The following is a 12,799-nucleotide window of genomic DNA, read 5'->3' as shown; positions in this document are numbered from 1 at the left end:
TGTTTCATTAGCTGTTAAACGGATTGCATATTTATTACGTTAACTGAGCAGATGCTAATGATTCATTGATCTACTATCTAGTTAACGTCGTCTCCGAAGCTCATAAACGAACAGATGCATTACGATACCGTCTTGAGGCTCCCCAGTGTGTTTAACCACCCACTAAAATATTCCTTGTGCTTAAATTGATGCCCACAAAATAGTATAAGGTAGCACTACAAGAAAGGAAAGTATTCCAACCCAAAACGAAATTTAATTTATCACTCTAATAGTAGACATACCTTTTCTCAGATTTCAGTTTGTTTCCTATGACACACGGAACAATTACAAACATGTATTGATATCTTGATAGCAGTAATTACTAAGAATCACTAGCAGAAAAAGGTAATTGTATGACAACAGTTCTCATCCCATAGCACAAAAATTATAGCGGGTATAAAAAAAGTGTTAAAGAACGCTTGCTACGGTTTTCAGGCGTTGGAAAAAAGTTTATCAAAGACAAGCAATAGCCAACAGAACGTATTGATGTATATAGTTTCGTAGGCAATACCTGGAAAACAATATGTATTATACAAACAGTTTTATATTTATTGGTGACGTATCGTTTGTTAGTATATGTACTAACAGAACTACGTAATAACTTGAATCTGATAGCAGATTAAAGTAAACCATTGACGTGAGGGAGTACAGTACAAAATTTAGTATCTGTGTTGTATCTAATAAGTACATCACTCAGTAAATAACTTAAACTGATAAAATGATAGCTTTTCATACAAAAATAAGTCAAAAGTGAAAAGGCCCATTTGTGCCCAGGCTAGTCACGTAAGGTACCACAATGAAGTCCGTGGCAGATACACATGGAATCCTATGAGAAAATTTTTAATTACACTCATAAATTTTGTTTTCTTCTATAGGAAAAATGTACTGGAAATCTGTATAATGTCCAGCAAATTTCGATAGTGGATTCACATTGTGGAGGATGGCATTTTAACTCTAGGTCCAGTCGCTCAGATGTAGTTTCAGGCGTGGTTTCCCCATATTAGTTAAAGCAAGTGCTGGCACGACTGCTTCGAAGAAGACGTTGGAAAACCTAAGGCCGATTTCCTTCTCTGCACCTCACTAAACCAAGCATGTACTCTCGTTATAGTTGCCTTATTGTCGTCCGGACTGTAAATTCTAACCTTCCATTCTTCTCCTCGACGAAATACGGTGCCCTGCACGATTCCACATAACTGAGGACAAGACAGCAGACACATCAACCGTAAATTTTTCATCTGCTTATCGATGCGTCATTAAAACTATCACACGGAGTAGTACCATATGACTACAAAATTAACCCTAAATAGAAAACTATTTGTGATCTGGACTCAAGTACGGCAATGAGAATTTTAGACAGCATCTTACTTCACTATAGCGGTTGATAAGAAGTATACTGACGAAAGTAAAACAAGGATAATACACTCCTGGAAATGGAAAAAAGAACACATTGACACCGGTGTGTCAGACCCACCATACTTGCTCCGGACACTGCGAGAGGGCTGTACAAGCAATGATCACACGCACGGCACAGCGGACACACCAGGAACCGCGGTGTTGGCCGTCGAATGGCGCTAGCTGCGCAGCATTTGTGCACCGCCGCCGTCAGTGTCAGCCAGTTTGCCGTGGCATACGGAGCTCCATCGCAGTCTTTAACACTGGTAGCATGCCGCGACAGCGTGGACGTGAACCGTATGTGCAGTTGACGGACTTTGAGCGAGGGCGTATAGTGGGCATGCGGGAGGCCGGGTGGACGTACCGCCGAATTGCTCAACACGTGGGGCGTGTGGTCTCCACAGTACATCGATGTTGTCGCCAGTGGTCGGCGGAAGGTGCACGTGCCCGTCGACCTGGGACCGGACCGCAGCGACGCACGGATGCACGCCAAGACCGTAGGATCCTACGCAGTGCCGTAGGGGACCGCACCGCCACTTCCCAGCAAATTAGGGACACTGTGGCTCCTGGGGTATCGGCGAGGACCATTCGCAACCGTCTCCATGAAGCTGGGCTATGGTCCCGCACACCGTTAGGCCGTCTTCCGCTCACGCCCCAACATCGTGCAGCCCGCCTCCAGTGGTGTCGCGACAGGCGTGAATGGAGGGACGAATGGAGACGTGTCGTCTTCAACGATGAGAGTCGCTTCTGCCTTGGTGCCAATGATGGTCGTATGCGTGTTTGGCGCCGTGCAGGTGAGCGCCACAATCAGGACTGCATACGACCGAGGCACACAGGGCCAACACCCGGCATCATGGTGTGGGGAGCGATCTCCTACACTGGCCGTACACCACTGGTGATCGTCGAGGGGACACTGAATAGTGCACGGTACATCCAAACCGTCATCGAACCCATCGTTCTACCATTCCTAGACCGGCAAGGGAACTTGCTGCTCCAACAGGACAATGCACGTCCGCATGTATCCCGTGCCACCCAACGTGCTCTAGAAGGTGTAAGTCAACTACCCTGGCCAGCAAGATCTCCGGATCTGTCCCCCATTGAGCATGTTTGGGACTGGATGAAGCGTCGTCTCACGCGGTCTGCACGTCCAGCACGAACGCTGGTCCAACTGAGGCGCCAGGTGGAAATGGCATGGCAAGCCGTTCCACAGGACTACATCCAGCATCTCTACGATCGTCTCCATGGGAGAATAGCAGCCTGCATTGCTGCGAAAGGTGGATATACACTGTACTAGTGCCGACATTGTGCATGCTCTGTTGCCTGTGTCTATGTGCCTGTGGTTCTGTCAGTGTGATCATGTGATGTATCTGACCCCAGGAATGTGTCAATAAAGTTTCCCCTTCCTGGGACAATGAATTCACGGTGTTCTTATTTCAATTTCCAGGAGTGTAGAATGCAGTCCACTTTAATCAGGTGAAAATGAGGGATTTGTACGAGAAAATGAAAAACTGAACCTGGAATATGAGTTTTGCTATTGGTATAGCAGTAATAGATAAGATACAGACTGGCAATATCAAGAAAAATGCTTCTGAAAAAGATAACTGGGCTAGCAGCGAATATAAATTTAAATGTCGTGTTTGTCTGGAGCGTCCATAAAATCAGAACGTGGACGATAAACAGGTCAGGCAAGAAGAAAATGGAAGCTTTGAAATGTGATGCTGCGGACGAATGCTGAAGATTATATGGGGGTGTGGAATAACTAATGAGTAGGTACTGAATCGAATTGGGGAAAAGAGAAATTAGATGAAGACGGGATTGGTTGATATGACACTTACTGGCGTTTAAGGGAATCGTCAGTTTGATAATGGAAGCGTGATGTGGGGAACGGGGACTGGGGATTGGTAGAGGGATACCAAAGCTCGAAGTAAGGAGATTCGTGTTAATGTAGTTGCAATAGTCAGATATAAATCAAGAGATTTTTACAGAGTAGACAAGGTTTAAGAGTGGCATAAAATTAGTCTCCTGGATGAAGGACACAACAATATGCAGTAGACTATCCGAATTCCAAAGCGACGAACAGAAAGTGATACTTTAGTATACTGAAGAACCAAAGAAACTGGTACACCTGCCTAATATAGTGTAGGCCCCCGCGAGCACGCAAACATGCCGCAATACTACGTGGCATGGACTGGACTAATGTCTGAAGTAGTGCTGGAAGGAATTAACACCATCGAACCTGCAGGGCTATCCATAAATCCACATGAGTACGATGGGATGAAAATATCTTCTAAATGACACTTTGCAAGGCATCCCAAATATGCTCAATAATGTTCGTGTCGAGACTTAGGTGGACAACGGAAGTGTTTAGTGTCAGAAGAGTGTTCTGGAGCCATTGTGCAGCAATTCTGGAAATATGGGGTGTCGCATTGTCCTGCTGGAATTGCCCAAGCCCGTCAGAATGGACATGAATGGATGCAGGTTATCAGACAGATTGCTTACGTACGTGTCACCTGCAAGAGTCGTATCTAGACGCGTCAGGGGTCCCATATAATTCCAGCTGCACACGCCCCACACCATTAGAAAGCCTCCACCTGCTTGAACAGTCCCCTGCTGACATACACGGTCCATGGATTCATGAGGTTCTCTCCATACCCGCACAAATCCATCCGCTCGATAAATTTGAAACGAGACTCGTCCGACCAAGCAACACGCTTCAATCATTAACAGTTCAATGTCAGTATTGCCGGGCCCAGGCGAGGGGTAAAGCTTTGTGTCGTGCAGTAATCAAGGGTACACGAGTGGTCCTTCGGGTCCGGAAGCACATATCGATGATGTTTCGTTGAATGGCTCGTACGCTGACCCTGTCAATGCCCGAGCATTGACATCTGCGTCAATTTGGGGATGGGTTGCACTTGTGTCAAGTCGAACGCTTCTCTTCAGTCGTTGGTCCTGTTCTTGTAGGATATTTTTTCCGGCACCATCGATGTCGGAGATTTCATGTTTTACCGGATTCCTTATACTCACGGTACAGCCGTGAAATGGTCGTACGGAAAAATCTCCACTTCATTGCTACCTAGGAGACACTATGTCCTATCGCTCGAGCGCCGACTATAACACCACGTTCAAACTCACTTAAATCTTCATAACCTGCCATTGTAGCGGCAGTAACCGACCGAACAACTGCACCAGACACTTTTTCTACTATACAGGCCTTGCCGCCTGCAGCGCCGTATGCTGCTTGTTTAAGTATCTCTGTATTTCAGTACTCATGCCTATACCAGTTTATTTGACGCTTCAATGCATTTCCCTTAGACGAAGGTAGTGTCCGCCGCTCCACAAAGAGTGTTCTCCTGTTTGTGTTGCAGTCTGCGGGCAGTTCTCCCGCGGCGTGTTCTCGCTGGTGGGCGCCGTCAGCCCCGACTCGTTCGACACGCTGCACTCCTACAGCAACACCTTCCAGATGCCCTTCGTCACGCCGTGGTTCCCCGAGAACGTGAGTACTGATCACTGACCTCTCAACAGTCTCATATAGAATAAGAACATTTGGGAGTCTCACTAAATACACTGGCGGAAAAATATCACAACACAAAAAAAATTAAGGTAGATCATTGAAATTTCGGTAATATATTTGTCTAGGATCTATTCAAGTGATGAACATAGCACAGTGATACACACTCCATAGGTTAATGTAAGCGCGAGATAAGCAATTACTAACGATGTTATCTACAGAATACTGCATGCAAGCATGCAAACGTGCATGCATCGTGTTATGCAGATGCCGGATGGCAGTTTGCAGAATGGATTTCCATGACTGTTCACTTTGTCAGTCAATACAGGGACGTTTAAAGCCGATATACAGGACATAAAATCCCATCTGAGGTCTGCGATCATTTATACACTCCTGGAAATTGAAATAAGAACACCGTGAATTCATTGTCCCAGGAAGGGGAAACTTTATTGACACATTCCTGGGGTCAGATACATCACATGATCACACTGACAGAACCACAGGCACATAGACACAGGCAACAGAGCATGCACAATGTCGGCACTAGTACAGTGTATATCCACCTTTCGCAGCAATGCAAACTGCTATTCTCCCATGGAGACGATCGTAGAGATGCTGGATGTAGTCCTGTGGACGACTTGCCACGCCATTTCCACCTGGCGCCTCAGTTGGACCAGCGTTCGTGCTGGACGTGCAGACCGCGTGAGACGATGCTTCATCCAGTCCCAAACATGCTCAATGGGGGACAGATCCGGAGATCTTGCTGGCCAGGGTAGTTGACTTACACCTTCTAGAGCACGTTGGGTGGCACGGGATACATGCGGACGTGCATTGTCCTGTTGGAACAGCAAGTTTCCTTGCCGGTCTAGGAATGGTAGAACGATGGGTTCGATGACGGTTTGGATGTACCGTGCACTATTCAGTGTCCCCTCGACGATCACCAGTGGTGTACGGCCAGTGTAGGAGATCGCTCCCCACACCATGATGCCGGGTGTTGGCCCTGTGTGGCTCGGTCGTATGCAGTCCTGATTGTGGCGCTCACCTGCACGGCGCCAAACACGCATACGACCATCATTGGCACCAAGGCAGAAGCGACTCTCATCGCTGAAGACGACACGTCTCCATTCGTTCCTCCATTCACGCCTGTCGCGACACCACTGGAGGCGGGCTGCACGATGTTGGGGCGTGAGCGGAAGACGGCCCAACGGTGTGCGGGACCGTAGCCCAGCTTCATGGAGACGGTTGCGAATGGTCCTCTCCGATACCCCAGGAGCAACAGTGTCCCTAATTTGCTGGGAAGTGGCGGTGCGGTCCCCTACGGCACTGCGTAGGATCCTACGGTCTTGGCGTGCATCCGTGCGTCGCTGCGGTCCGGTCCCAGGTCGACGGGCACGTGCACCTTCCGCCGACCACTGGCGACAACATCGATGTACTGTGGAGACCTCACGCCCCACGTGTTGAGCAATTCGGCGGTACGTCCACCCGGCCTCCCGCATGCCCACTATACGCCCTCGCTCAAAGTCCGTCAACTGCACATACGGTTCACGTCGACGCTGTCGCGGCATGCTACCAGTGTTAAAGACTGCGCTGGAGCTCCGTATGCCACGGCACACTGGCTGACACTGACGGCGGCGGTGCACAAATGCTGCGCAGCTAGCGCCATTCGACGGTCAACACCGCGGTTCCTGGTGTGTCCGCTGTGCCGTGCGTGTGATCATTGCTTGTACAGCCCTCTCGCAGTGTCCGGAGCAAGTATGGTGGGTCTGACACACCGGTGTCAATGTGTTCTTTTTTCCATTTCCAGGAGTGTATGTTAATAATTGGCAGCCAATGCTGTAAAATCGCAATAAAGTCATGAGATGTTCTAATAAATGAGTCAATTGAACATGTCATGACTTTATTGCGATAGTACATCTTTGGTTGCCAATTATTAACCGTTAATGCTGTTTGTAGATGACATTGGGGTTGCCATCCGATGGTGTTCCATATGTCCTCGATTGGAGACCGATCTGGTGTTAGATCAGACCATGGTAACATGTTGACACTCTGTAGAGCATGTTGGGTTACAACAGCCATTTTTTAGGTGACGGTTATCGTGTTGTAAAACACCCCGCCCTGGGATTCTTTTCATGAATGGCAGCACAACAGGCCGAATTACGAGACTGACGTACTAATTTGAAGGCAAGTTGCATGTGATAACCACGAGGACGCTCTGGCTGCCATCCGAAATCGCACCCCCGACCATAACTTCAAGTGTAGGTTCAGTGTGTCTAGCACGCAGACTGGTTCGTTACTGGTCCTCGACTGGACTCCTTCCAACGAACAAACGGCCATTACTGGCACCGAAGCACCACCAGCTTTCATGAGAAAACACCACAGATCTCCACTCTGCCCTCCAACGAGTTCTCGCTTGACACCGATGAAATCACAAATGGCGGCGGTTTGGGATCAACGGAATAAACTCTACAGACTCAGAGGGCCATAGACACGGGTTCACAGGTAGATGCCGTGTTTCTTGACTTCCGCAAGGCGTTCGATACAGTTCCCCACAGTCGTTTATTGAACAAAGTAAGAGCATATGGACTATCAGACCAATTGTGTGATTGGATTGAGGAGTTCCTAGATAACAGGACGCAGCATGTTATTCTCAATGGAGAGAAGTCTTCCGAAGTAAGAGTAATTTCAGGTGTGCCGCAGGGGAGTGTCATAGGACCGTTGCTGTTCACAGTATACATAAATGACCTGGTGGATGACATCGGAAGTTCACTGAGGCTTTTTGCAGATGATGCTGTGGTGTATCGAGAGGTTGTAACAATGGAAAATTGTACTGAAATGCAGGAGGATCTGCAGCGAATTGACGCATGGTGCAGGGAATGGCAACTGAATCTCAATGTAGACAAGTGTAATGTGCTGCGGATACACAGAAAGATAGATCCTTTATCATTTAGCTACAAAATAGCAGGTCAGCAACTGGAAGCAGTTAATACCATAAATTATCTGGGAGTACGCATTAGGAGTGATTTAAAATGGAATGATCATATAATGTTGATTGTCGGTAAAGCAGATGCCAGACTGAGATTCATTGGAAGAATCCTAAGGAAATGCAATCCGAAAACAAAGGAAGTAGGTTACAGTACGCTTGTTCGCCCACTGCTTGAATACTGCTCAGCAGTGTGGAATCCGTACCAGATAGGGTTGATACAAGACATAGAGAAGATCCAACGGAGAGCAGCGCGCTTCGTTACAGGATCATTTAGTAATCGCGAAAGCGTTACGGAGATGATAGATAAACTCCAGTGGAAGACTCTGCAGGAGAGACGCTCAGTAGCTCGGTACGGGCTTTTGTCAAAGTTTCGAGAACATACCTTCACCGAAGAGTCAAGCAGTATATTGCTCCCTCCTACGTATATCTCGCGAAGAGACCATGAGGATAAAATCAGAGAGATTAGAGCCCACACAGAGGCATACCGACAATCCTTCTTTCCACGAACAATACGAGACTGGAATAGAAGGGAGAACCGATAGAGGTACTGAAGGTACCCTCCGCCACACACCGTCAGGTGGCTTGCGGAGTATGGATGTAGATGTAGATGTATATGTTGTCTATCCCGGCGCTGTCTTTGAAGAAACTGACCTATAACATTTCGTGGTCTCCTTGTGGTGCCAACTGCCGCTCAAATGGCTACTGCAGTACGATGCGCCGAAGCCACGCGCCGAACACAATGGTATCCTCTCTTGGTAGTGCCACGTGGCCGTCCGGAGCCCGGACTTCTTGCAACAGTAAATTTTGGTGACCGCGGCTGCTAGAAATCATACACATTGTCTGGTTCCTGCAAAATCTTTGTGCAATACCGCAGAGGGAACCTCGAGTTTCTTTTAGCCTTATTACACGAGCTCGCTCAAACTCAGTGTGGTGTTGATAATGACGACTTAGTGGCCTTAAAGGCATTCTAGATGAACATTAACTCGCCAAGTCCACTCGTAAGGTAACTAGCTCTCACGACAGCGTGTATTAGAGCAAACCTGACTTGCATTCTCGTAGTGTCGCCACTAGAGTCGCTCTTATCCAGCTGACGCAAAATTTGAGTAGACATCGTCTTTAAGATGTAGAATTACGCCTACCAACTTTCGTTTATCTTGCACAATTCAGTGTTGCGATTGTTTTCGTCATTGTATATGCTGGGTGCTGTCACATTGTACCAGTTACCCTTCCTCGAAAAACTTCACCGGACTTATTTAGCTTTCTACTCTTACCTAAATATTTCAGTTCTAATTCTATTCTCGACTTCACACTGCATAGAATCCCTTACAGAGTGTAAGAAACGAAACAATTGCTAAATTTTCGAACATGGATTTTTTTAAAATTATATTTGGGTTTAAGCGGATTGACTAGAGACTTCTACACAGAAATGGGAAGGTGAAAAGTAAAAAACTGGTATATTCAATTATGCTCTCAATAAAATATATTTTTATTGCAGTTTTTTGATTTGTAGCAACTATTCGACATAATGGAAAATATGTTCAAATCGTCTATAATACACTGTCTGATAAAAAGTACCCGGACTGCCTTATGCGGTGCAGAATCAACCACTAGACGCTACGAGAGGCTGACCAGCCAGCAGAAAAGAAGACGACGAATATCGCGTTGTCAGTAGAGACGCAGTAACAGCAGACTGGGTCGGTGAGAAAATGACTTCGAACTGATGCGATATATATAGGGATCGTGTCAGCGCTTTCAGCATCAACTACAGCCTGAAGAAGGCGCACTGAAGCGCCGAAACTGCCAGCTAAAAAATAGATGAAATCATAAGGATGGCTGAAGGCGTTTCAATAGTAAACGGATGACACCTGAATAACAAATCCATTGGGCACGTTTCAGCCCTTCTAACGCTGCTCGTATGGATTCTTGGTGACGTCATATTGAAGTGGGAACGCGAACTAACAACGACTGCCAAATGAAGACCACATAGTCCTCAAGTGCTGACTTACGAAGAGCGTCGAGCACTGCGGAGAGTGGTTGTAAAAACATCGGAGTTCCAAACTGGTACCAGCAGTCCACCTAACGCAATAAATGTGTGCAGGGAATTAAAAAAAATTGACTACCGTTATCGAGCACCTCTTCATAAGCTGCACATTTCTGTGGCCAGTGCCAAGCGACACTTGAGGTGGTGAAAAGACCGGCGCTACTGAACAATGGATGACTCGAAACGAGCGATACGGAAAGATGAATACTGTATACGCTGTGGCAATTCAATGGAAGGGTGTTGCTTTGGCAACTCAGTTGATAATTGATGGTTGCAGTGCTGACACCAAAGTTTTCAGATTGCGTAACCAGTATGTTGGCCACTGATGCGATATATATAGGGATCGTGTCAACCCTTTCAGCATCAACTACAGCCTGAAGAAGGCGCACTGAAGCGCCGAAACTGCCAGCTGAAAAATAGATAAAATCATAAGGATGGCTGAAGGTGTTTCAATAGTAAACGGCCGTCGTTCCCAAGAGCGTTACACGTCTCACTGAAAGTTTGAAGTGGGATACATTTGGAGATAGACGACGCGGTAAACGGAAGGGGCTGCTCACTAAATTCCGAGCCGCGCGGTCTAGGGCGCTGCAGTCATGGACTATGCGGCTGGTTCCAGCGGAGGTTCGAGTCTTCCCTCGGGCATGGTTGTGTGTGTTTGTCCTTAGGATAATTTAGGTTCAGTAGTGTGTAAGCTTAGGGACTGATGACCTTAGCAGTTAAGTCCCATAAGATTTCACACACACACTAAATTCCGAAATCCGTTCTTCCCCGAGGATGTAGAGAAAACATTATTATCACCAACTTTCAAGACGCACAATGCTCACCATTCAAAGATAAGTGAAAAGTGAAATTAGAGCTCATAGTGAGGCGTTCAGACAGTCGTTTTTCCCTCGTGCGATCCGCGAGTGGAACAGAGGGTTGGGGGAATAAGACTTTGGCCCGAATTGTGCCCTCCGCCACACACTACTTGATGGCTAGCGGAGTATATACGTAGATGTAGACCTGCTGTCAAAAGGATGGGCACACAAAAAAATATTAAGCTTTACCTTCATCCGGTGGTTCAGTTTCAACATATACTAACAAGCAAAATATTAACTAAAAAGACAGAAAACAATTCCAATAGCAGATGTTGTGGATCCATAAACTAACACGAACGGACATTTAGTTAGCAGCTCGGACCTGGCAAAGGGAAATATTTCAGGACATCATAAAATACATGGGCAACGATTAAAGAACCAACGCCCAGCTGGTCTCAGCTAGCAGTAATATGCGAGCATTTTACCCTGCATACCTTGGTCAACCCAAATAATAATTCTAAATTACAAATCAGGCTCAAATCCAATAAAAATGAATAAACAGGAATATCTTAAAAATAAACAGACACGAACTCTCAGCAACGTACATAGCTTTTCTTTTTAAAATTCACGAAAATATGAACAAAAATAATGCGAACCAGAATGCGCACACAGCTTTAATTAAGACATGAAAACTGAATTTCCCATTATTCCGACTACACAGTCGAGGTACAACTCACAACATTCTTGAATTATCACAGATCACGAAGGCAATAAATAGCAATAAACATGAAGCAATACAATTTTACGAATGTAAGTACTGACAAAGCTTCTTAGCAACACTGCGGTCAATTGAAGTATAGGTATAAAGACCCCCACGGCACAACGGATAACTGCAACTAGGCTCATTACGATGCTCACCAAGCAAGAACTTACGATTCAGCAATTACAATTTGTATGCAATTTCTGCAGATAGCCACCATCATAAGTAATAGTAGCGCCATCTTCCTCCAGATTTTAGCGCTATGTTCTCCACCGTGTAAACTGACAAATTGGTAATGCAGTCTAGCGCTCAAACTGCTATTCAGTTCTAGCAGTTGCTTGCAGAGTTCGTGACCCACATAACTGGCAGCTTCTGCCGTTGGATAGCCATCCTCCAATTACTGGTGGGCAACAACTGATACCGTGCTGGGCCGGAATGGCATTAAGTCGACGCGGCATACGGCGCGCGTGCGCGTGCGCGTGCGCGTGGGATAACAAGTAGGCCGTTGCTTAGCTACAGGCAGAGTGATTGAATCCCGCTTCTAATTACATGCAGAAGCACCGCAGGCTCATTCCGCCCACCATAGAAGTTAAATGTGTGAGATGAGGGGAAAGGGAATAGGAAATTTGGAAACAGTATCTTTGCCTTACCCTATTTTTCTTTTCTTTTTTCATCTAGCTCCGCTGGGCTCACAGTCGTCAGAAAATTTACCAGCCTTCATGTGACTAGCTACATTTTTAACTAGGAGTTAACGGGTGTGGACATCTTTATAATTTGGCAAAGTCCAACAAAACGCGCCAAGAGCTTGGCAGAAATTGTGTCTGCTCCCTTGCTGTTGACCCAACAATTCTGTACGAAAACAAAATCCCCAATCCTTAACAAGGCATGCCGCCTACGGTCGTCATATCCGTGAGGCCCTCCAGCCTGTGTGCAAAACGAACGTTATTAATCGCCTTACTCCAATTACTCTTAATGGTGTCCGGAACAATTTCCTCGTGTAAGAGGTCATTGATGGGCCAAAAGTTTGTTAGCGGAAAGTTAATCGGGGAGGCAAACATTAATTTTGGAGGGGTGGTCTTATGCACATAATGCAAACCGGAATTTAAAGCAAAATTAAGCCAACTAATAGATTTATCCGAGCTACTCTGCGACTGGATATCACAGATTATCAGAGCTGATTTTAGGTTTTCTGCAAGCGAAAACTGAGGATAGTGTAGGAGGGTACTGACACAAAATTTCCTGACTTCTCTAGAAGTTAAGATAGCTGCATTATTGCATT

The 12,799-nt window shown here is 46.3% G+C and overlaps 1 protein-coding gene across 1 annotated transcript in view; it reads left to right on the top strand.

Annotated features, from left to right (window-relative positions):
* Positions 1-12,799, top strand: part of LOC126187999 (glutamate receptor 1-like) — a 1,505,209-nt gene that overhangs the window by 765,937 nt on the left and 726,473 nt on the right. The window contains exon 3 of the mRNA XM_049929408.1: positions 4,797-4,924. Coding sequence (XP_049785365.1) covers positions 4,797-4,924 — 128 coding nt within the window. The remainder of the gene's footprint in view (positions 1-4,796; positions 4,925-12,799) is intronic.

The sequence above is a fragment of the Schistocerca cancellata genome, chromosome 5 (assembly GCF_023864275.1).
Source record: "Schistocerca cancellata isolate TAMUIC-IGC-003103 chromosome 5, iqSchCanc2.1, whole genome shotgun sequence".
Lineage (NCBI taxonomy): Eukaryota > Metazoa > Arthropoda > Insecta > Orthoptera > Acrididae > Schistocerca > Schistocerca cancellata.
The sequence above is the reverse complement of the archived record's forward strand: the minus strand, read 5'-3'. Positions and strand labels throughout refer to the sequence as shown.